The sequence below is a fragment of the Mesoplodon mirus genome (assembly GCF_964341445.2).
Source record: "Mesoplodon mirus genome assembly, chromosome: 16".
Lineage (NCBI taxonomy): Eukaryota > Metazoa > Chordata > Mammalia > Artiodactyla > Ziphiidae > Mesoplodon > Mesoplodon mirus.
In genome coordinates, this window is record NC_138992.1 from 33,075,606 (window position 1) to 33,101,611 (window position 26,006).

Genomic DNA, 26,006 nt, shown 5'->3' on the forward strand with positions numbered 1-26,006 from the left:
CAGGAAAAGTTTGCTGCTTCCTTATTTAGTTTATACATTTAGGTAGTGGCATTTGTTCCTAATCCTGTATTCTTTATTTATTTTTAAATTTAACATTTCATTTTGAAATAATCTGACTTTAAAAAGTTGCGAAATGTCACCCAGTGTCCCCAAATCTTAACATTTTACATAACCATAGTCCAGTTATCAAAACCAGGAAATTAACACTGATCAGTGCTTAATCTATAGAGTTTATAAAGATTTCACCACCTGTCCCATGCGTACCATTTCTCTGCTCCAGGATTCAATCCAGGATCCCATGTTGCATTTATTGTCATGATTCTGTAGTTTCCTCCAATCTGGGACAGTTTCTCAATCTTTTATCTTTCTAGACCCTGATGAGTTTGAAAACTGACTGGTTATTTTGTGGAATATTTGAATTTGTCTATTAGTTCCTCATGATTAAACCCAGGTGATGCATTTTTTTTAAAGTCTTAATTTTTTAAGAGCAGTTTTCAGGTTCACAGCAAAAATGAGAAGGTGGTTCAGGGATTTTACATATGCTCCCTGTCCCCACACATGCACAGCCTCCCTTGTTATCAATCCCCCCCCGCCCCAGAGTGGTCCATTTGTTACAATTGATGAACCTACATTGACACATCATTACCCACAGTCCATAGTTTACATTAAAGTTCAGTCTAGGTGTTGTATGTTCTCTGGGTTTGGATAAGTTTATAATGACATGCATTTTCCATTATAGTATCATATCAAGTATTTTCACTGTCCTAAAAATCCACTGATCTTTTTACCATCTTCTTAGTTTTGTCTTTTCCAGAATGTCATATAGTTGGATTCATACAGTATGTAGCCTTTCCAGCTTGACTTCTTTCACTTAGTACAATAGTATGCATTTAAGGTTCCTCCATGTCTTTTCATGGCTTGATAACTCATTTCTTTTTAGTGCTGAATAATATTTCATTGTGTAGATGTACCACAGTTTATTTACACATTCACCTGCTGAAGGACATCTTGGTTGCTTCCAAGTTTTGGCAATTATGAATAAAGCTGTGTCCTGGTTTTTGTGTGGATGTAAGTTTTCAACTCCTTTGGGTTAAATACCAAGGAACACGATTGCTGGATCATATGGTAAGAATATATTAAGTTTTGTAAGAAACTGCTGAACTGTTTTCTAAAGTGGCTGTACCGTTTTGCATTCCCACCAGCGGCGAGTGAGAGTTGTTGTTGCCCCATATCCTTACCACCCTTTGGTATTGTCATTGTTCTGGATTTTGGTCATTCTAATAGGTGTGTGGTGGTATCTTGTTTTTTAAATTTGCATTTGCCTGATGACATATGACGTGAAGTATCTTTTTATATGCTTATTTACCAGCTGTAGATCTTTTCTGGTGAGGTGTCTTTTAAGGTCTTTGGCCCATTTTTCCATCAGGTTGTTTGTATATTTTGCATAAGCCTTCTTTATCAGATATGTCTCCCGCAGATATTTTCTCCCAGTCTGTGGCTTGTCTTTTCATTATCTTGACAGTGTCTTTTACAGAGCCAAAGTTTTTCATTTTAATGAAGTCCAGCTTATCAGTTATTTCTTTCATTGTGCCTTTGGTATCATATCTAAAAAGTCATTGCCAAACCCAAGGTCGTCCAGATTTTCTTCTGTGTTATCTTCTAGGAGTTTCATAGTTTTGCATTTTACATTTAGGTCGGTGATCAGTTTTCAGTTAATTTTTGTGAAGGTCTGTGTCTTTTTTTCCACGTGGATGTCCAGTTGTTCCAGCACCATTTTTTGAATCAGCCGTCTTTGCTTCTTTGTATTGCCTTTGCTCTTTTGTCAAAGATCAGTTGACTCTATGGGGGTCTATTTCTGGACTCTTTACTATTCCGCTGATCTATTTGTCCATTGTTTTTTTTTGCTCCAATAGCACGCTGTCTTGATTACTGTCGCTTTACAGTAAGTCTTGAAGTTGGGTAGTGTCAGTTAGTCAGAAGAACTTTGTTCTTCTTCAGTATTGTGTTGGCTATTCTAGGTCTTTTGCCTCTCCCTATAAATTTTAGAATCAGTTTGTTGATACCCACAAAAAAACTTGCTGGGATTTTGATTGGTATTGCAGGCGATGCATTTCTGGCAGGAATACCACAGAAGTGATGATGTACCCTTCTCAGTGCATCATATTAGGAGGCACATGATACTGACATGTCTCATCACTGGTGATGGTTATACCTCTGATCACTTAGTTAAGGTGGTGTTTGCCAGGCTTCTCAACTATGAAGTTACTGTTTTCCCCTTTGTAATTTGTATGTATTTTGTGGAGAGATACTTCATGACTATGTAAATATCCTATTTTCCATCATACTTTTGCTCATTAATCTTACCATCCATTGATGATTTTTTGCTTTAGTTGTTACTGTGGTGTTGGCCAAGTAGTGATTTTTTTGTTTTGTTTTTGGCCATGCTGCATGGCTTGTGGGATCTCAGTTCCCTGACCAGGGATTGAACCCAGGCCATGGCAGTGAAAGCACCAAATCCTAACTGCTGGACCACCAGGGAACTCCCCAAGTAGTGATTTTTTAAAACTTTTTTCATTATTTCTTTTGTATTCATTAACTGAAATTTGACTGTAAGGAAGAACTTTGCCTCCTTGCCCACTTATGTCTGTTTCTATTGAGTTATTTGTATCATTATGGTCTCGTATATTTGTTTTATTTTATGGTTTATAATCCATTGCTGTTTATGTCGCTCAAATTGTCCTAGATTTAAATCCTCTTCTCTTTATAAATAAAACTTGGATATAACCAATTATAATAGACTGCATGACAGAATGACTGAAAGAGAGTAGTGGAATTTTATGACTTTGCTAATAACATATGTAACAAATATAATAATAAAGTAGTACATTTGAGATTGAATAAAACCTCAGTAGACCTACTCCAAAGAAGGTTGGGGCTAATTTTAAGACTTTAAAGTGCAGAGCGAATCATTAAAATTTGAGTCCCCCTTACTCACCCTGGCTTGCACTCCTGTTTGAATCATGTATTTGTGTCTCCCTCCCCCCTCCCCCCTCCCCCCACCCCCTACAGTGGACTCTGTGTAAGCTTTCTTTAGCATTGGGTTTCTGAATTGCAATTTTGAAAAATGTCACAGTGTCCCACTGGCTAAGCCATATGTTTACCTTTATTTGGTCTTGCAGATGTCCACAAAATGTAAACACTTATTAAAGGCTGATTGTTTCTCTTGGCCTCTCTGAAATTTTTCTCAGTTTGTTGCTGGTGAAATTGTGATCCATTATTCTGTAAATTAAGAAACTTTAGAGTCAAAAATACTATCCTTCATAAAAAATTTTTTTTCTTGAGTTGTGTAGTTTTTTCCCCCCATTTGTATTGATTACAATAAGCTTTTAAAGAAGCTTGCAATTTACTATATGTAATAGAGAATCTAGAACAGATAGATCTTGAGTCCCCAGAGGGGATTTTTATCTGCATATTTACCAAATGCAGTCATATGTGAAAGAGACTGTCCCCACAGACTTTGGTCCCCAACCCCTTACCTTCGGAGTCCTGGCTTGCTCCCTTTGGGTTCAGAGGAGTGTTGTGAATTAGGGAGTGAGTGGTCTCTGTATTTGAGAGCTGCGTTTGAAAGATTCTGGGATGACTAGTACTGTTTTTCTTTTCCATCAGCATGGATAATTGAGAATTGATCATTTATTATAACTAATCATTCTTAGGAATACATAGCAGTCAAAATTTCTGGGACTTTGAATATTTTTCCCTTTAGTGTTTTCACTAAATTGGCAGGTTTACGTGCTAAGGATTTCTAGCTGCTGTCTTTCCCCCGTTCATAATTACTGAAATTTATCCTGGGAGATATTTTAAAAATCTCCTGGGTATTTTTGTTAAACTTATTTGAGACCAGGTTAAGGGCAAGAGCACCAACTTTATTTGGAGAAAAAAAAAGAGAGTTTGTGTTGGACTTCCTTGGTGGCGCAGTGGTTAAGAATCCGCCTGCCGATGCAGGGGACACGGGTTCGATCCCTGGTCTGGGAAGATCCCACATGCTGCGGAGCAACTAAGCCGGACTACTGAAGTGAGTGATTTAATGATTCAGTGCCACAACTACTGAAGCCCACGCGCCTGGAGCCCATGCTCCACAACAAGAGAAGCCACCGCAATGAGAAGCCCGCGCACCACAACGAAGAGTAGCCCCCCACTCGCCGCAACTAGAGAAAGCCCGTGTGCAGCAACGAAGACCCAATGCAGCCAAAAATAAATAAATATTTTTTAAGAAGAGTTTATGTTTAATAGGGTGTTTAAAATGGAAATATTAGTATCAAAAGTCTCTTTATTACGTTGTTTGTTATCACTGGCTATAATAGATGATAGGTATAAGCTGCTTTTCATTGGTTTGAGCTACCACATTTCCTCTGGAGTTTAATTTGAACTAATAGTACAAGATTTGAAAGGTAAAAGCCAAGCAGGCCACTGTAACTGTAAACAGCTGAAGCTGGCCCCAGTCAAAACAGGTGGTAAGCTAGTAGGTTGTAGGGCTTCGGCAAAGTAAGTGGATGCCCCGTTTTTGTTTTTTTTTTTTTTTTTTTTTTTCTTTTTGCGGTATGCGGGCCTCTCACTGCTGTGGCCTCCCCCGTTGCGGAGCACAGGCTCCGGATGCGCAGGCCCAGCGGCCATGGCTCACGGGCCCAGCCGCTCCGCGGCATATGGGATCCTCCCAGACCGGGGCACGAACCCGTATCCCCCGCATCGGCAGGCGGACTCTCAACCACTTGCGCCACCAGGGAGGCCCGGATGCCCCGTTTTTAAAGGAGGCAGCTGATCAGCTGATGTTACCGTAGGAGAAATACAGTACAGCAGGGCCATTGTTGCCAAATGCAAACTTGCATTATCCCCCTCCCCTTTTATCTTAAGAAAAGCTACAAATCTGGATTTTTATGTGAAATCTCCTGACTTAAATGTTGGAACGAATTAATATTTCCATGGATATAAATATACATGAATACACAGGCACACACATACCAATCTAGTGTGTGTATGTGTGTCTTTGTGCATGTGTATATTCTTTAAAACAAACTTTGTATTTTTGAACAGCTTTAGATTACAGAAAATTACAAAGATAGTACTGACAATTCTTGTATACTCCATGCCCAGTTTTCACTATTAACATGTAAGATTAGAATGGTACATTTTTTATAATTAATGTGTATTGATAATGTTATCATCAACTGAAGGCCGTAGGTTGTTCACATTCCCTTATTTTTTCCTTAAGGTCCTTTTTCTGTTCCAGGATCTCATCCAGGATACCGCAGTACAGTTTTTTTTTTGCGGTACGCGGGCCTCTCACCATTGTGGCCCCTCCCGTTGCGGAGCACAGGCTCCAGACGCACAGGCTCAGCGGCCATGGCTCACGGGCCCAGCCGCTCCGCAGCATGTGGGATCCTCCCGGACCGGGGCATGAACCCATGTGCCCTGCATTAGCAGGCGGACTCTCAACCACTGCGCCACCAGGGAAGCCCAGGCTCCTCTTGACTGTGACAGTTTCTCAGACTTTTCTTGTTTTTGATGCTGTACATTTTTTAAACCAGCCAATCAAGTATATGGACCAGACTTGACCCATGGGCTTTAAGGTTTCACGCTGTGGATTAATTCCATACTCAGTGTGATTTTTCTCAATTGACTGGAGTCACTTTGTGTACCTTGAGTATTATATGATGGGGTCAAATTGTACGATTAATTTGATGAGCAAAGTATGGATAGAAGAAACTGGTTTTTCCATTATTTTTGAGTTTAGTATTGAAAATTATATAACTCACTGTAATTATAGATAAAAAGGGGATTCCAGTACTGTCTTTTGTGACCACTAATAAACCTCTATTAATGTATACTTAGTCTAACACATTGCTCGTTCTCTGGATAGCAAGCTGGTTAGAGGAATGTCCAGGAGCAGTTGAGGCTGGTCGGCTGGTAGATTGTTTGGATTCTGATAGAAGAAATCCTGCACTGCGGATGTGAGTGGGAAAACGTGGTATTCTCCATGGTAACGGTGGGGTTCATGAATGGGCAAAGCCAGAGATATTTTGACCTTTGTCTTTCAACTAACCTCAGGTGAGGGTTTGTGTAGCAGAGATTGCAAATTGTCTTAAAGGAAAGAATTTGAATGTTCTGGATATGCTGGTATTCTCCACTCTTCCCTGTCGTCTTGACTTTACTTAGAAATAAGTAACCTATCTACCTCTCGTGGAGATTTGAGTTTGTGATGCCTGTAAGGTCTGCCAGGAATAGATGTGTATTTGGATAGTATATCTGATCAGGTTTCCAGTATTATTTGCCTAAGGGGAAAATCATAGCATTTTTCGGTAGAAATATTGAGTCATTACTTATATTTATTTTGGCCATAAAATGTCCAAACGGGCGTTTTGGAGTGAAATTAATAATAGGCTCAGACAGTAGGCTTACTATGGTGTTATCTCAGGCAAACTGGGACATAGTTACCCTAATTATATCTTTTTAAGACTCTTTAGTGTGGTTCCTCCTGTTTTCAAGTTGAAATAATATATTTAGCTTTTGACTGTTAAAAACTTCCAAAAGAGTGGTTCCACCTGACTTAATTTTGACAACTTACAGGAAACCATGAAGTAGAAGTGCTGATTTAATGTTTGATTTGAATATCTGTTTGTATGTTTCATTGATCCTATATTACTTTCTGTTGCATAATTGTCACAAGCATATAAGTTGAAAAGAAAACTTGTCTGTTTTCGAGAGTACTGCTTTCTTTGATAACACATGACTTTATATTTTTAAAATCATGTTTAAAAACACATAACATAAAATTTACTACCTTTACGGTTATAACTGCACATCTCAATAGTATTAAGTATATTTATATTGTTGTGAAAGAAATCTCTACTTTAACTTTTTCATCTTGTAAAACTGAAACTTTATATCCAATAAACAATTCCATTTACCCCTCTCCCCACCATCTGACAGCCACCATTCTACTTTCTGTTTCTTTGAATTTGACTACGTTAGGTACCTTTTATATTTGTAATCATACAGCATTTGTCTTCTTGTGATTGGCTTATTTCACTTAGCATAATATCTTCAAGGTTCACCTGTGTTGTATTGGGTTGGCCAAAAGGTTCGTTCAGTTTTCCCGTAAGATGGCTCTAGTGGCGCTTAGTTGTCCTTAACTTCATTTGAAACAATTTTGTTGGATTGTATTGTGACAGCTGTCATATCAGCGTGCATTTAAAAAAACTTATCAAAATTGGTGAATTTTTGTGTAGCCATTTTAATATTGAAGATGGAAGAAAAACAACATTTTCGGCATATTATGCTTTATTATTTCAAGAAAGGTAAAAACACAACTGAAACGCCAAAAAAAATTGTGCAGTTTGTGGGGAAGGTACTGTGACTGATCGAACATGTCAAAAGTGGTTTGCGAAGTTCCGTGCTGGAGATTTCTCTTTGGATGATGATGCTCCACGGTTGAGTAGACCAGTTGAAGTTGATAGCGATCAAATCGAGACATTAATTGAGAACAATCAGCGTTATACCACGCAGCTCTTACGCATAGTGCTGCTGTGAACATGGGTATGCAAATATCTCATCGAGACTCTGTTTTCAATTCTTTTGGATATATACCTAGAATTATAACTGCTGAGTCATATATAGTGGTTCTATTTTTAATTTTTTAGGAAACTTCATACTGTTTTTCATAGCACTGCACTATTTTACAGTCCTACCTACAGTGCACTAGGGTTACAGTTTCTATACATCCTTGCCAACACTTGTAATTGTCTCTTTTTTTTTTTCATGGTAGCCATTCTTTTTTTTTTTTTTTTTTTGTGGTACGCGGGCCTCACACTGTTGTGGCCTCTCCCATTGTGGAGCATAAGCTCCAGACGTGCAGGCTCAGCGGCCATGGCTCACGGGCCCAGCCGCTCCGCGGCACGTGGGATCTTCCCGGACCGGGGCACAAACCCATGTCCCCTGCATCAGCAGGCGGACTCTCAACCACTGCACCACCAGGGAAGCCCCATGGTAGCCATTCTGATGGGTGTGAGGTGATAGGTGATTGTGGTTTTGATTTGCATTTCTCTCATGATTAGTGATGTTGACCATCTTTTCATATGCTTACTTGGCCATTTGTGTATTATCTTTGGAGAAATGTTCAAATTCTTTCCCATTTTTAATCAGGTTATTTGATTTTTTTGTTGTTGAGTGTTGGAGCTCTTTATATATTCTGGATACTAACCTCTCATTAAATATATTTGCAAATATTTTCTTCCATTCTATAGGTTGCTTCCTTACTCTGTTGATTATGTCCTTTGAGGGACAAAATCCATTGGGATTTTCATAGGGATTTTGATGAATCTGTAGATTGCTTTGAGCAGTATGGACATCTTAACAATATTAAATTTTCCAACCCATGGGCACGGGTGTCTTTCCATTTATTTGTGTCTTTAAACTTTAAACTCTGAATTTTACTTTTTGTGCTGCAGACTGTTAGTAGTTATATCTGATAAGTCTTTCATGCAAAGGTGAGATGTATTCTATAACTCACTTTAAGCTGTGACTAGAAATGCTTGGTATGTGGTTCTTTTAAAAATTGTTTTAAAAGATGCAAAAGGATGGTATATATCAAAAGTGAGTTTATACTTCAGCATTTAAAAAAATTGGAACAGTGTTAGTTTAAAGTTCAGTTCTATTGTTCTGTCAAAATACTACTATAGCATATTATGTCAATTAGAAAAATAGGTTTATCATATTCTAAGATAATGAACATGAGACCCAAAGCGATCTTTCTGAATGATTGTTTAAAATGCTGTTTCTTTAAATTCTCCAATATTTAGAAGTCGCTGGAGTTCTGGAGTGGGTGGAAGTGGAGGAGGATCCTCTGGTAGGTCGTCAGCTGGAGCTCGAGATTCTCGCCGACAGACTCGAGTAATTCGGACGGGACGGGATCGAGGGTCTGGGCTTTTGGGCAGTCAACCCCAGCCAGTTATTCCAGCATCTGTGATTCCAGAGGAGCTGATTTCACAGGTATGGATCTTGTAGAACACTTAACGTAAGATAGCAGGACAGGGTGAGGTTTAACTAAATATAGTGGGCTGTAGTCATGATATATAGCATGAATTGTGAAATACTGATTTTCTGTATTGATCCTAGAAAGCTGATTTTAATAAAGAAGTTATGAAAAAGATAATTAGCACAGCACTCTTCCTTATTTTTTTATTTCAGGCCCAAGTCGTTTTGCAAGGCAAATCCAGAAGTGTCATTATTCGAGAACTTCAGCGAACAAATCTTGATGTAAACCTTGCTGTAAATAATTTACTTAGCCGGGATGATGAAGATGGAGACGATGGGGATGATACAGCCAGTGAATCTTATTTGCCTGGAGGTTGGTGGATCACCATCATGGTTTTCTCATCTCTGAAGGGAGAGATTTTTTTTTGACTGGGGAATGGAATTTTAAAGTGCAATAGATTTACTGACTGTTCTTTCCAAGGTGGTAGATATTTCTCACTGTAGTGTTTGATTTGATGGTAAAATTCTCTTTAAGGGAAAATGTTTTTGCTCAGTGGACTTGTGTTTGGTCCTATAAAGACATGGATGTATGTGCATGTCTTTATCACTGGCTGACAGATGACTCTGGAATGTTGTATTTTGATGCCCTTATTACTGAATATGGAATAACTGAACTGCATTTAGATTTTGACTTTCTGTGATGTCACAGGAATCTTCAATAGTGATCTTTTTTTCTTGTGGTAATTTAGTAGTTAGCTCAAGCAACAATCATGCAATTAATGTTCCTTAAAATCTGTGTTAATAACGTTAACTTTATTTCCTAGGTAGTTACTGTTTTTCTTCTCAAGTTATGTTAGTAGTCAGTCCCTGATTTTAATGTTTTAATTTTCAGGGATTTTTCAATGGTCTGCAGATTTTTTTCTCTCTATCTGCTTCATTTATATTTGTTTCTGTTTATAGAGGATCTTATGTCTCTTCTTGATGCTGACATTCATTCTGCCCACCCAAGTGTCATTATTGATGCAGATGCCATGTTTTCTGAAGACATTAGCTATTTTGGTTACCCTTCTTTTCGTCGTTCGTCACTCTCCAGGCTAGGCTCATCTCGAGGTAATTTTGCATTTATTTTTTTGTGATTATTGGCTGACTCTATGGAGAGATAGTGGTAGAATTCATTGTATTTGAACTTTTAATATTACAGTAGATGAAATCATTACTTGTTAGTGTTTTTGGATGCTTTGGCATTAAAATAGTTACTTTTGATTTTGAAGAGCCACAGTAGAACTTTAGAGATGATCATATCTACATAGTAGCATATATGTAAAGGGTTACAACTTACCTAACTGTATTTTTAAATTAGGAATATGGATTCTAAAGTAAAAGCAGAATTCTGCTTTACAGTGACATGCAGCATTCAGAGAACAAGTCTCTTTAGTTTATTTGATTAAAATAAAGTGATTATTTTGTTCATTTTAAACCCTGGTTAGATGGAAGAGTGAAATATGAAAAAACTTACTAGAATGAGATTGATCAATAATAAATATATAGAAATGCTTATCGTACTAAAATGATATTTTCAGAAGTTTGAAATCTTGAAAAGGTATAGTACACAGTAGAGTTTAGAAAGAAGATTTTGAAATCATACAAATACAAACCTTTCTCTGTGTATGTTGATACGGATTTAGCTTGCATTTTAACTTTTGTAAGTCAGTATTTTTACTTTCCAGAATGTAAAACTTGATTGAAATAACAGGCAAGAATCAGATATATTATTTACTTATCATTAGTAAACTGGAAAGGATGCTGTTTTATATTAAGACCTTTCTGCAAATACCTAGTACTTGAAAGCAGTTTTAAAATAACAGACTTATGATGATCTTTTAGTGTACTGAACCTATTATGTAACAGCTTAAAATTTTTAAAAAAATAAGTGCATATTTCCTTGCCTAAAATGCATCAAGTATTGCATTTCAGATATTCAATATCTAACACAAAACTCCTTCTAAATTTCTCCCTTTTGCTTTTTCTTAGGTCATTCTATGTGGGCATCTGTTTTACTTTGAACCATATGAAATTGGTGGTACTTGACCATGTTAGATCTGCATGGATGGCAGTTTTATATGGTTCAACTTAATATTGTTTTTAATCCTTACTATCCAAGTCTTGGAAAGTTTATTTTGGTTGCCTATTTAAAAAATAAGACGTGAGCAAGCTGAAAAAAACTGGTTTTAAAAAGTTTGTAGGCCAGTTTCAGGGGAAGCATTTTTTGTAAAGTAATCTTTCTATAAAGATTCTCAAAAGAAAAAAAATTCTGTCGTGGGCTTCCCTGGTGGCGCAGTGGTTGAGAGTCCACCTGCCAATGCAGGGGACACGGGTTCGTGCCCTGGTCCGGGAAGATCCCACATGCCACGGAGCGGCTGGGCCCGTGAGCCATGGCCGCTGAGCCTGCGCGTCCGGAGCCTGTGCTCCGCAACGGGAGAGGCCACAACAGTGAGAGGCCAGCGAACACCCCCCCCCAAAAAAAATTCTGTCTAGTTTCTCAAAAATTTTAAGACTTTTCCATAAAAATCCAGCCTATAAAATTACTCTAAACAAGGGCTTGGATTATCAAAAGTTTTATAGTTAATGTTAATGGGTTTTTATTTTACCCTTTTCAAGATTTGTTGTTGTTTTTTTTTTAATCTGTATGTGTAGACTCTCTAACAAATACTCTTTTTTGGTTTATGTATCTAATGTGTTAAAATTTTAATTTATGAATATTTTCTAATAAATTTAAAAGTTACGGTAAACATTTTTAATGAAAGCCAAAAATTTTAAACTCCATTAAAAAAATCCAAAATCCTATTTAAAATAAAGCAGTTCTGCTCTAAAAGCATATAGTTAGAATTCAGAAAAACCTGCCTCTACATAGTGCTTAAAAATACTAGTTTATAATTTTCCTACATTCACTTGAAAGAGTTAATGTTTTGAATGTTGCATGTCAAGCTTATTAGATATACATTTACGTTAAGTTCTTGTGAGTGGATAAACTGCTGTTAGTTGCATCCTGAAGGGTCTTTACTAGAGAGTGGCTTACTTTTATCCCACTGGTGTGACCCAATTGCATACCAGTTCTCCTTCTTCCCTTAGAGAGAGACTCTGAGCTGTTGCGTGAACGTGAATCTGTTTTACGTTTACGTGAACGGAGGTGGCTTGATGGAGCCTCATTTGATAATGAAAGGGGCTCTACCAGCAAGGAAGGAGAGCCAAACTTGGATAAGAAGAATACACCTGTTCAAAGTCCAGTGTCTCTAGGAGAAGATTTGCAGTGGTGGCCTGATAAGGTATTTGAAAAGAATCCCCACCCATCCTTTCCATTTTAACTGAATTCCTGACACTCCCCCCCACCCCCCAAAAAAGGTTTCTGTTTTATTTCAGATTTTCGTACTGTCATTTAAAATGCAGACATAGGAATTCCCTGGCCGTACAGTGGTTAGGACTCCATGCTTCCACTGCAGGGGTCATGGGTTCGATCCGTGGTCGGGGAACTAAGATCCTGCATGCTGCATGGTGCAGTCAGAAAATAAAAAATAAAAATAAAATGCAGACATAAAGTGATATTTTTGTTTTGTTTTAAAATATAAGTAGATCATCTTTATTTGACAGTACAGGAGTCGTTTTAAGGAGAAGTGTTCAGTGGTGCTATTTCTTTTTCTACTTGATGAAGTAAATCAGAGAAATAAGGATGGTAGTTCCAGATAATACATCAGCATTCTGTTTCAGGACTTCTTTTCTGGTGGTAATTACACCAGTAACGAATGGTATATTTCTTGATAGGAATTTGTTTTGTACTGTCAGGAGTACCCCATTTTCTGCAGGGCAGGTTTCTGGTCATTGTTACAGGCATGCATGTCAGGGCAAGATTAGGGATCTGTGTTTCTTTGATTAGTTAGCTTTCCCGTTTGATGGCAGTGAATTCTGACAGGCCCTTTGCTCTAAAAGCTGTGGGAGACAAAGCAGGCTGAACAGGAATGGACTGGGGGAATTATGCTCTGCATCCTGAGTGGTAGTACAATGACTAGCTTCTAGGAAGCATGCAGGATTGAAGTTGATTTGAATCTGTAAAAATCTATCACTGCTACAAGTGAAACAGAGTCAACACATCCTTTTATTTTACTTTTATTTTTATTGGGGTGTAATTGATTTACAGTGTTGTGTTAGTTTCAGGTGTACAGCAAAGTGAATCTGTTATACAAATACATACATCCACTCTTTTTTAGATTCTTTTCCCATATAGACATAGTCTATTGATGGTGTGTAGGTTTCACTGTCTTAAGTGATTGGTAATTTATCTTCAGAGGCTCCTGTAGGAAGCCATGGGTTTTTCACCTGTTTTTTGGAGTGCCTGTTTCTTATTTCCAGAGCCAGTTGGATAAGGAAATTTTCTAAAGTAGAAGTAAAAGAAGATAAGAACTTGAAGGTTATCTCTAGCAGATAAGGAGGTTCTGATGTAGATTTCTTTTCTTTCTTTGAAGTTGGGATATTAAAGGAAAAATATTATTTAGTGTTCTGAATTTGTTTATCTTTCATAGTTATTGTGAATCTTGATGTAGTTCATTTATTTTCCTCTGTATTCAGCTCATGTGGAAAGCTTGAATGCAAGAAGGAACATGAATTTCAATCAGCCTCTTTGTAAGCAAAAGGTTATTCTGTTTTCTTTGGCAGCTGACAGACTTTCCCTGAATTGCATTCTCTTACTTATTTCCATAAAACTAGAAATGTTCCAATTTCTACTTTTACTTCATATGGTAGAAGGTGATTTAAACCATTGGGCTTTTTCTTTTTCATTTCTTTTTTTTCCCCTACATTGTTCTTTGTTTCCTGTTTCTCTTGCCTTGATCATGCTAGAGCTGTGTCTATGTCATATTGGCAGGAAGTAATAGAGGACTCATTAATCTTGTTTTAATAGTGCCATTGCATACATATTAGTGTAGGCTTCTTTGTCACACATCTGAAAGTGTTTTGAACAGTATGAGTTTAGCAAACTTTTTCCCTGGCCAGTGTACCCTCTGTTAGAGTTAGCCGGTCTTTGTTGGCCTTTACCGATAGGCATGGTTTTGGGTATAGCTTGTTTTCAGAGACAGTTACTAAGTGCATCATAAAATCTTGACACTGTACAGGCCTTACTTACTTAGTGTGTTATTGCCTTGGTTTGTTTAGACATTGAATGAAGGAGAAATAGCAGTGTGTGCAACAAAGTATATCCTACCTATACCTTTTTTTCCTATTAAAGAAAAACCTAATTTAAAATGTCACTGAAGAACTACTTTTTATTAGCTTGTGATTGAAATTTAGATATCAAAAATTTCAGTTCAGGGAAAGAAAACAGCATAAACCTAATTAAGCTGTTAAGCATTATCCCACTTATCAACAAACCACTAGATGATTGTTTTGCAAGGCTGAATGCTACAGTCAGAAAGAGAATGCAGAAAGTTGTTAAAGGGAAAAAAGACCTTGCTTTTAGAACAGTGTGCAAAATGATCATACAGGGGCATAGAATACATTCCACATGAAGAAACAGGCACTATGTGGGGCCTTATTAGTCCTCCACAATTGGGGGTGGTGATCCCTGAGGAGGAGAAAAGGGTTTTGGGGCAAACTTGATAGGAGATGGAGAGGTAGGTGGAGAGAGCAGGGAGGTATAGGGTGTCAGCATGCACTGTTTGGAAGTAGTCTCTCTCTCTGTCTCTTTTGCTTTCTCTCTCTCTCTCTTTTTTGTTTTTTGTTTTTTGGTGGGGTGGGAAGAGGGTGTCCCAGCTTAATTTCAGAAATGACCTAATCCAGTATTTATAAATTGTAAGTTTGGTTAGTATCCATGGTATTTTTCATTCTTCCTTTTGTTAGAGTGCCTGAGAAATTCCATTGTTAAATTATCTGGAATAATCTTGACTTTCCCACCACCTATTTAGAGGAACAGCTACTTCTTAAAAATTTCACCATTTTCTAGGCTAATAAAGCTCCTTTAATGGTGGAATGAATGTTCTCTTTAAGCCTTTACAGTATAATCTTAAACTGAAAATATTTGAGGTAACTTTAAACTTTATTTCCATAAATTATTTTGATTTAAATGTCAAAACTAGTATAAAAGCATAATTGGGAACCCTTGTGCACTGTTGGTGGGAATGTACATTGGTTCAGCCACTATGGAAAACAGTACGGAGGGTCTTTAAAAAATTAAAAACAGGGCTTCCCTGGTGGCGCAGTGGTTGAGAGTCTGCCTGCCGATGCAGGAGACGCGGGTTCGTGCCCTGGTCCGGGAAGATCCCACATGCCGCTGAGCGGCTGGGCCCGTGAGCCATGGCCGCTGAGCCTGCGCGTCCAGAGCCTGTGCTCCGCAACGGGAGAGGCCACAACAGTGAGAAGCCCACGTACCACAAAAAAAAAAAAAATTAAAAACAGAACTACTGTATGATTTAGCAGTTCCACTTCTGGGTATTTATCTGAAGAAAATGAAAACACTAACTCGAAATACATGTACCCCCATGTCCATTGCAGCACTGTTTACAATAGCCAAGATATGGAAGCAACCTAAGCATCCATCAGTGGATGGGGACACACATGCACATGTGTGCGCGTGCCAGTATTATTCAGCCATAAACAAAAGAACGAAATCTTTCCTGTTTTCAACAATATGGATGTCCCTTGAGGGCATTAGGCTAAATGAAATTAGTCGGAGAAAGACAGGTACCATAGGCTCTCACTTAAATGTAGAATCTTAAAAAAAAAAAAAACACCAAAAAACAGAACCAAGCTCATAGATACAGAGAACAGACTGGACGTTGCTGGAGGTGGGGAGTGGGAAAAATGGGTGAAGGGGTCAAAAGGTAAAAAGAAAGAAAGAAAAAAACATAAAGATTTTTCCCCTCATTAACTTTTCAGCATCTTAAAAAAAAAAAGCATAATTAATAATTGTAGAGATGTTGAAAGCTCCATGAAGACAGAGGTGCGGGTCATCCGGTCAGTAATTGAGTAGCCTTGATTAAATGCATATTGTGTGTTAGACCTTTTGTTCAGGTGTTAGGGTGAGAGTTTTGTAGAAAGGCAGAACAATGATGTTAATACTTTGGTGTAAGTACCATAATGGAATTAGGTATAAGAGGCTTTGGGGAATCACAGGAGGCCAGAGTGATTACTAAGAGTTACTTTGATGGGAGGGTGCAATCTTTCAATTAGGTGATTATCTAAGATGGCTCCATTTGCACTTCTCAGTCATTTTTGGAATTTACTTTTCTCAGATTAGAAATTTAGTTCTGTGTTGCTGAATGTCTACATTTACATTGTAACTATATATATATATATATTTATATATTGATATATATTGATATATATTGATATTTATACCAACCTACTTCCAACAAGAATCTAAAGTGACTGATAAGAGAATAAAAAATGCAGCTACAATAGTAACAAAGACTGTTAAAAGTAAGAATGCAAAGGTAAGAGCTAAGTAGTAAATGCTGAAGGGAAAGGGCAGAGAAAACTTACACGGAAGAGTCCATACTAAGTAAATCTGCTGAAGTTGAACATAAAAACTTCTGCTTTGTGCCCTGTAACAAAACAGACCCTTTCAAATTAGAAAATGCACACATCCTTTATTTCCAGTAAGCTCCCAGAGAAGAACTTGACGAAAGTTGTGTGGTGGGTGATAAAGAAAGGAAACTGATTTAGCAAGTCAGTATTGTTAATTTAAAGTCGTATCCCTTACTGTTCTGGATCTATTTTCATATAGTTTAGGGAAAATAAGAAAATTTATTCTCCACCAGCCTTTTGAATTGTAGAGTTGTATGTTATTCTCAAGTTTCTTTGAATGGTGTTGAGAGGAAATAGTCTCATGACATTTGGCTCCTTAAATTATTTGAAGCAGCATCACTGTTGGGACAATTGATCAAACTTGTTGGTCATTCTGCTTCGCCTTCAAGGTTCTAGAAGTGGAAGTTGCGTGAGGAAGGTCTTCTTTTTTTTTTTTTTTTAATCGACATATGGAAGCTTCCAGGAAGTATCTGTTAAAAGTTGGCTAGGTGTGTCACAAATGTACTTTAATAATGAAGTAAGAGCAAAAGGAGAAGAGGTCATAAAGAGGAAGAGAAGCCAGTCATAAGGAGAAAATGGAAACCTAGATAGGTAAGGAGAAGTGAAGTGTGAATAAGGACAGTTGACCAAATTGTGCCATGTAACCTGTAGTTGTATAACATCCATTTCAGCCATAAAACACAGCACACTGCAGTTAGAATTGGTACTTAATGGGAAAACTAGTGTTTGCTGATGGTAGGAAAATTTAAAAAAAGAAAACCAAGGTTTGTGGGGAGAAATGTAGGAATAATAAGACCAATTTTTAAAAAATATAAGTCACGAACTAGATGAAGTTAATAGGAGTTCATGTTGCTATGCTGAATGACCTTTTTCTTTTTTCTTTTAAAGCTTTGGCTTTTTTAGGTAATTTTTATCATATTTCTGACATTTTCCATCTGTGTGTAGGGAGGGATTCCTCATTTGGTTGATGTTTAATGTTCAGACAGTTGCAAATTTATTGATTAGATTCAGCTTCTAAAGGATTCGTTTTGTTAAAAAATAGAGCTACAAACTACTGATCTTTACGGAAATGTGCATATCTACCTTTTCCAGCTGGGTTGAAGCAGGGCCCAACTTGCTCAGAAGCAGCCATTAGTATTTCATCAAAACGATAAAAGCCTTGTTTTCTATGACATTATGAAGTGTGTGAGCTAAAATACTGTTTCTTTGTGTGTATTTGATTGCTTTGTATTTCTCCACCTACTGATCTAAATCAGGCAAGAGACAATAGGTGATTTTTCCATCATCTTCCTTTGGTTGGTGGTTTTGCCATCCCTCCACATTTGTCCATAATGGATTTTCAGGGCCTTCAGGGTTCACTTAGCTCATTCAGGACTAATGAGCTGGGGAACATTGGCCCATCCTTGAAGGATATAGGCAAGTCAGTTCTGAGAGTGCCTCACAGACCATGCTGTGGCTGTAGGGATGAATTGTTTAGGGTTGTACTGCTCTGGCAGAGTTTTTACTCAAAAAGTTTTGAGTTGAGCTGAATTTGTTCCTTCAGTTGTCAGTGTGTTCCTACTATGTGCCAAGCACCAAGCTGGCCTGTGGGAATGTAGAGGTGAATTCGTTATGGACCTTCCCATAGGCAACTCACTGGGGAAGACAGACATTCACATACAATGAAATGTGTTCACAGTATGACCAGTGCTAGACTGAAGGTGTTAATACGGTATTTATAGGGGCTCAGAGTGGGGAACGACTAACACCACCTGAGAGATGTGGCAAAGACTTCACAGAGGAGATGACATTTAAGCAGCATTTTTAAGGTTAAGTAGGCATTAACCAAGATGCAGAGGCATTCCAAACACATCAAGTATGGGCCTAGAGTCAGGAAAGGTCAGGGTGTGTTTGCGGAACAGTGAGAAGTTCAGAATTGCTGCTCTGTGGCGGGAGAAGGAGGAGAGCAGGGTGGAGGAGACCAGAGAGCCCCAGACAACTTGCCAGCGTTAGGATGTTGTCCTGCCAGCCACGTTCTTAGAGAAATGACACGATGAGGTTGGTGGCGTTTGGTTTTGTATACGTTTTAAGGAGACGGGCACTGTTGGCACAGTGGGAGAAAGACGGGACCAGTAAAAACCTAGAGTCAGTGAAGAGACGGGTAGAATTGTTGTGGAAGGGAATCGGGAGGCTCTCAACCAAAGCAACGGCAGTGAGGACGGATGAAGGGAAGACTCTGCGAGGAAGTGGAGACAAAGCATAGCATTGGTTTGCTAGTCACCATCTGGTGAAGAGAAGAGGAAGAGTTGAAGAGATGGCCCAGGTTCCCTTGTTGCCCTCCTATTACAGGGTGGGTGGTGGATGTCATTCATGGAGATAGGGACTGCAGGGGGCATGTAGCTTTGGAGGAGACGATGAATTCATTTTGGAGATGGTAGGGTGCTTTTCAGACATCCAGGCAGTTGTTAATCTGCAGGTTAGTCTGGAGATAGAAGATTTACATGTTTAAAAGCATGGTGCCCCAGTGGATATAGTCACTTAGGCTGAGGGTGGAGCATAATTTGAATAAAGGGACAAGGACAGAATCTGGGTCAGGGAGTACATGGTGGTACAAGGGAGGTGGAGAAATGACTGTAGTCATGAAGATAGGAGGAAGGCCAGTAGAGAGTAGTGACCTGTGAACAGGGGAGAGGAGAGGTCCTGGAACTGGTGATGAACAGGGTCCAACGGTTCAAGGAGTTTGAAGAGAAGATGGATTGGTTCAGTGCACGGGGCATCGATAAGGCTGTTGCAAGAGCAGGTGTGGCTGCCAGTGCGAGCCGGTGAGGTGAGACGGACGCCAGGTGACAGTTCACTTCCCCGGGCCTGAGGCTGAAGGGCAGACTGGTTTGGACGGTTGTTGAGGTCATGAGAGAGGGTTGTATCCACCGTGTGTGGTGAGTTGTCCTTAGATAGTAGAGAGGGACGCTTCTTTCTCTGAGATGGGGACGGGGAGGGGAGAATGGTGTTTTTTCATTAAGTCTGGATGGAGATGGAAATACTCAGGAAGCTTGTGCCTTCTGGGTGAGTAGGAGATGAAGTCAGGGCAGAGTAACCAGAGTTGAATCTGACCACTTATTTGTGCCAGGTACTTTAATATATGTTACTTTATTTGGTTTTTACCGCCCCCCCCCCCATCGTGTTATTATGCCCATTTTAGAAGTGAAGAAATGGGTTCTGAGAAGTTACATAACTTATCTGAAGTTACCTACTTAATAAGTGTTGGATCCAGGTTTTGGACTCACTTGGTCTGATTCTATCACCTTTTTAACCAAGGGGCCGAGAAGGAAGTGTGAGGTAGAAATGTTAAGATAAGATTTGATGCAGCAGCCCTGGAGAAAGGACACAGTGTTTTTCAGATACCCATGGTGAAGGGAATAGTAGAATTGCTAAGTTGGAAAATTTCAAGTTTGGTCCCTTTCCCATCCCTCCATAGATGTGACTTGAAAATAGAGCTGATTGGCACTGGTAAAATAGAAGATTAAAATTAGTGTTCTTTAGTATCTATAGTTACTGCAAGTTACTGTATAGTTTAGATTATAACAGAAGATGAACAGAGAAATACTGACTAAACCTATTGATTTGTCTGCTTATAAGTGAAAGATTGAAACTGTCAATGACATGTTATAATAAATGAATCTATAGCTTCCCGCTGCATCAGAAACAAGTTAAATGAAGTCTTGTAAACTAATCATACACCAGTGCCATTTATTGGTTTGGGGACCATTTTAATTAATAATAAATGCCCAAAATGTAGAACTTTAACCAAAGACTTGTCCATTTTAAAGCAAAATGGGGATTGAAGGGACTTACAATTCGTGTTGTTTCTAATAGAAGTCCCTGAAGAACACATACCAAAGTGTTTGAGAACTTCATCCAAACCTACTTTAAAGCATTATGTGCAATTAAGTTGTTATGACATAATTACACTGCATAATTGTTGGGTCCATTTTCTTGAGCTTATAATGTACCTGGAAAATAAACCTCTTGGGGAAAAAAAAGTTCATACTGATTATTGGAGAAAGACTATATATGCAGGCAAGATCTTATTTTAAAGAGGTATCTTGAAACTCCAAGAAAGCACTTGATGTTTTATATGCTTGTAGCAAATTGATGTTTTAATTGTAGTTTTATAGAAAGTATTAATGCTTTTATGTATTTCAGAAATTTCATATGTTAAATGGAAATTGTTTTAAATGTGTAAATATTTGAGTCTATGTAAGCATGTATGTACTGTGCTAAAAGTCACTTGTGTTGGGCTTCCCTGATGGCGCAGTGGTTGAGAGTCCACCTGCCGATGCAGGGGACGTGGGTTCGTGACCCGGTCCGGGAAGATTCCACATGCCGCGGAGCGGCTGGGCCCGTGAGCCGTGGCCGCTGAGCCTGTGCTCCGCAACGGGAGAGGCCACAACAGTGAGAGGCCCGCGCACCGCAAAAAAAAAAAAAAAAAAAAAAAGTGACTTGTGTTTCGGTTCGTGTGTAATATTAATATGCAACTTTTGGTTTAAAATTTTTCCTTAAACAATTAGTGGCTTACATTTTAAAAAAGAAAAATCACCAGCATGAAACTGCAAAAAAAAAAAAAAATTAGTATTCTTTCTATACAGCTCTGAGGCGTAACCTGTTGTTGTTATAAGTCTTGGCAGGCTTCACAGACTATAGCTGAGCACCATAACCCATCTGACCAAATAAGATTGGAATTTGACAGAAACCTAAAAAGACGCCATTAGTTTAGCATACTCGAGCCAGAATATCAAAGAGAGCAGAGAAGTTTTGCAGTGGCAAAAATACAACGTAAAATCTGTTAATGGCAAGTTTTGCTGTGAGATTTCTGATCATTTTGGTCTTATGTTAAAAAAATTATCACTTTATCATTTATATTTAATTTATTGTCTGCACTTTTTATAATTTAATTGCGTTCCAACTCATTGCATGTGCATTGCTTTAAAACTGAATGAACTTTTACCTTAAAAAACAACACAGACACTTGTTTCAGCAGCTTGGAATAGCCTACAGGGAAGGAATCTTGTGTTGATACTCGACTTTCCCCACTTCAACTCCTTAGTCTGTTTTTTCTTCATTTATTCAACACATTTATTGAGCATCTACTCTGTTCACTGTTCTAAGAACAGGGGATACAGTGGTGAACAAGACAAAGCTTATATTTGAGTGAACTAGACTATAAATGAATAAATACAATATGTCAAGTTGTGAAGTGCTGTGAACTAAAGAAAGCAGAGTCAGGAGATGGAATATTAGAGTGCTGATTTTGTAGATAGTGCAGTCAGGGAAGGTCTCGTTTGAGCAGACTAGATTGGGGAGAGGGAGTGAGTCACCTGAGAAACAAGGCAAGAGAACCACAAGGACATGGTGGGATCCTGGCAGGAGCAGGAAGAAGGCCAGTATGACTGGAGGAGAGTGAGTTCGGGGGTGGGGGGTGGTGGGGCGCCCAGGCCACTTAAAGGAGGGCATTGCAGGCTGTGCTGGAGACTTTGCTAAAGCGGTTTGTGTGTTCACATAATTAACCGAAATTTGATGTAGTCATTAATGTTATGTATCCGAGTCTTTAGGTTTGGCAGTTGTTATATTTATACCACTGTGTTATTTTCACTTTACAGGATGGAACAAAATTCATCTGTATTGGGGCTCTGTATTCTGAGCTTTTGGCTGTCAGCAGTAAAGGAGAACTTTATCAGTGGAAGTGGAGTGAATCTGAGCCTTACAGAAATGCACAGGTATTTCATTATATTAAATCTTGCTTTAAATAGCTCTTCAAATCAGCATACAAAATGGTAATCACTTTCCTTATGCTTTCAAAGAATCCTTCCTTACATCATCCACGAGCAACATTCTTGGGGCTAACCAATGAAAAGATAGTTCTCCTGTCTGCAAATAGCATAAGAGCAACTGTAGCTACAGAAAATAACAAGGTATGGCACACTGTGATAAACATGTCTTAAATTCTTGATTTTTTTCCTCTCCCTGCCCCTTTTCCATCTTTTTATTTCTATCTTTCTAACTAGATCTGCAAATACAAAAGGGTCTCAAGCCTTAGTACAGTAATCCAATGTATAATCTTTTTATTGCTGGTTTATCTCTGTATTATAATTCCTTTTCCGAGATGGCTTTCTACTTTAAGGGAAGGAAAAAATATTCAAGCTAAGTGCTGACAAAAGAGGAGATATTGAAGAACTACAATAGATAGATTGAGGAAGTATGGATATTATACCTCAGATTATCAGTGTGACTTCAGAGTCACTAAATTCGTTTAAAAATTGTTGGAGCAGATATTTACTTTCAATTAATGCCTTAGAGATGGCTTTAGACCTTTATTTCAATAACTACTATTTTGATTGATTTGCGTGAAGAAAGTATTTTAGTTTCTAGTCTTATTAAGAACCTTTTCTGAATTACTTGTTTTTCTAGCCTTTAGAATTCCCGTCCACAGTGTAGGTATTCCTTGCCCTTGTTTTGACCACAATCCTTTTGAGAAGATTACTTGTTTTTATTTAATCCTCTAATGTTTTATCTTTAGGTTGCTACATGGGTAGATGAAACTTTAAGTTCTGTGGCTTCTAAATTAGAGCACACCGCACAGACTTACTCAGAACTTCAAGGAGAACGGATTGTTTCTTTACATTGCTGTGCCCTTTATACCTGCGCACAGCTAGAGAACAATTTATATTGGTGGTGAGTATCACAGAGGGGGGTGTTTCATGTAGGTGGATGCTTTTATGTACACAGCTAGGTGCTTTGAGTAGTGGAATACCAATAGAGAAGGTCAGTTGAAAGATAATGCTTTAGACTCACAGAAAACAAACATATGGTTACCAAAGGGGTAAGGGGGTAGGGGAGAGATAAACTGGGAGTCTGGGATTGGCAGATAGAAACTGCTCTATAGAAAATACATACACAACAAGGTCCTACTGTCTAGCACAGAGAACTATATTCAATATCCTGTAATAAACCATAATGGTAAAGAATATGAAAAAGAATATACATATATATAGAATATGAAAAAGAATATATATATATTTTTACTACAATCCTTTTGAAAAGATTACTTGTTTTTATTTATATTCTATATGGGTATATATATTCTTTTTCATATTCTATATATAGAATATACATACACATATAATATTCATATATATTTCATATTCCATATATATATATATATAGAGAGAGTATAATATAATAAATGAATCACTTTGGTGTACACCAGAAACTAACACAACATTGTAAGTCAACTATACTTCAATTAAAAAAAAAACGCTAATGCTTTATAGAGAGGGAAATTTTCACTTTGGAGCAAAGTAACATTGGAAAAAACCCTTAAGATAAAGAAAAGCTTATAAAAATAATACATACTTAGTGACTATAATTATGAAATTTTTAAAAGGTATAAAGTAGAAACAATCACCTGTATTCCTACAACCCGAATGTAACTACTATTAACATTTTGGGAGTATTTTATTAATCTTTTTTTTTTCCTATATATAAACGTGTACTTTGCTTTTACTTAATTAGAAACTTAGAGTGTTTTTCATACTTTTTTCATTTAACAGTTACATAAAATATAGTTTTAAAGGTTATTAAAGTATGTCATTGTATGAATATTCTGTGCCTCATTTAATTATTCCTTTAATGTTCGGAAGGGACTTCAAATGTATTTTCTGTTGTGTTTTAGGGAATTATCAGCAACTTTGCATTGGCAGAAGTAATGTATAGGGGAATCTACTAGTGAAACAGAATTATTTGGAAGAAAATATCAAATGATGAATTTCCTGTGACTTTTAATCCTAAATGTTTAATAAAAGTGGACCCAGTTATGTATTAAACCTGTGATCAAGTTATGATTATTAATAAGTTATACATGCTAATATTATACTGAGGCAAAAATATGAGAGAAGGAATATACCAGTAATACTTAAATATAATGTGTGTAATTTCAGATTTATTTAATGGGCTTCTTCGCCGCTTATTTGTCCAATTTTTGCTTTTCCTTTTCAGGGGTGTAGTCCCTTTTAGTCAAAGGAAAAAAATGTTAGAGAAAGCTAGAGCAAAAAACAAAAAGCCCAAATCTAGTGCTGGTATTTCTTCAATGCCGAACATCACTGTTGGTACCCAGGTAAGTGGTTAGAATTAAGTCTGTCCTGAGACTTCTCTGGTGGTCTTCGTTGGGTAAGTCTCCATGCTCCCAATGCAGGGGGCCCCAGATTTGATCCCTGGTTGGGGAACTAGATCCCACATGCATGCCGCCACTAAGAGTTCATACGCTGCAACTAAGAAGTCCACATACCTCAACTAAGAAGTCCGCATACTGCAGGCAAAATAAATAAATACATATTTAAAAAAAAAAAAGACTAATTAAGTCTGTCCTAAGGGACATTGTTGCTCATCAAAATCATTTCTTCCCCTGTAATTAATTCCCCCATAGGCGGTTTTATAAATGAATGTCATTTGAAGGACCTGGTTCCAATAGTATGTATGTGCCACATCACTTTTTACTCAATAATTGAGTAACATACATTCTGCCCTGATATCAGTTGGTTTTCCTGTGGGACAGGAATCTCAGATTAGCCTGGTTTTAAGAATCATTTGGTATTTAAATGTAGAGTTTAAAAATGTAGAGTCTGGAGCCCCTTGCCTGAATTATTCCTTCAGTTGGTTGGTGGTAGGACACAGGCTTCCTTATGTGTCACAAACATCCCAGATGATTCTTATGACCAAGCAGTTTGAAAGATACTGCTCTCTGGCAGTATTGTCAGCATGAGGCAGGAGTCTTCTTCAAATCCTCGTGTTTCTACTAGTTTCTGAGATGGTTTTAACCTCTTATATATATATCTTACGGAATGTGATTTTCTGGTACCCCAATGGTTCTCAAAGTGTGGTCCAAGGACTCCTGCTGGCTTCTCAGCCCTTTCGGGGGATCTGTAGAATCCTTCTTTTTCCAGTTACCTATCTGTGTAAGGCTGAGTTGTTGTCATATACTTTAGCTAAAGTAACATATTACAGCGAATTGAATGCAGGAGCATACAAGGGACTCCAGCTGTCTTCCATTAAATTAGACATTAAGATATTTGCAAAAATGTAAACAATGCCACTTTTCTTGCTGATTTTTTAAAAAATGTAGTTATTTTTATAAATTATATTAACATGGGGTTTATTAATATTAAATAAATATTTAAAATTTTCAGTTTTAATTACTATTACATTAAATACCAACTATATATGACCCACATAAACAAAAGATTTTGGGGTCCTTGGTAATATTTAATAGGGGGAGATGGTCCTGAGACCAAAAGAGTCTGAGAACTACCATTATACTTCTGATTCATCAGATTCTGGTAGAAATTTATCTTTGGGTTAAAAGTTGACATTTATATTCA

At 37.8% G+C, this 26,006-nt stretch overlaps 1 protein-coding gene across 5 annotated transcripts in view; it reads left to right on the forward strand.

The window, feature by feature from the left end:
* The window catches only part of UBR5 (ubiquitin protein ligase E3 component n-recognin 5), a 135,354-nt gene that overhangs the window by 38,548 nt on the left and 70,800 nt on the right, over positions 1-26,006 (forward strand). For 3 of the 5 annotated variants that reach the window (XM_082601317.1, XM_082601319.1, XM_082601318.1), the window contains exons 6-13: positions 8,853-9,042; positions 9,241-9,400; positions 9,988-10,137; positions 12,139-12,350; positions 22,233-22,349; positions 22,434-22,544; positions 23,150-23,304; positions 24,628-24,745. In XM_082601317.1, coding sequence (XP_082457443.1) covers positions 8,853-9,042; positions 9,241-9,400; positions 9,988-10,137; positions 12,139-12,350; positions 22,233-22,349; positions 22,434-22,544; positions 23,150-23,304; positions 24,628-24,745 — 1,213 coding nt within the window. The remainder of the gene's footprint in view (positions 1-8,852; positions 9,043-9,240; positions 9,401-9,987; positions 10,138-12,138; positions 12,351-22,232; positions 22,350-22,433; positions 22,545-23,149; positions 23,305-24,627; positions 24,746-26,006) is intronic. The other 2 variants (XM_082601320.1, XM_082601321.1) reach the window with 1 other exon arrangement.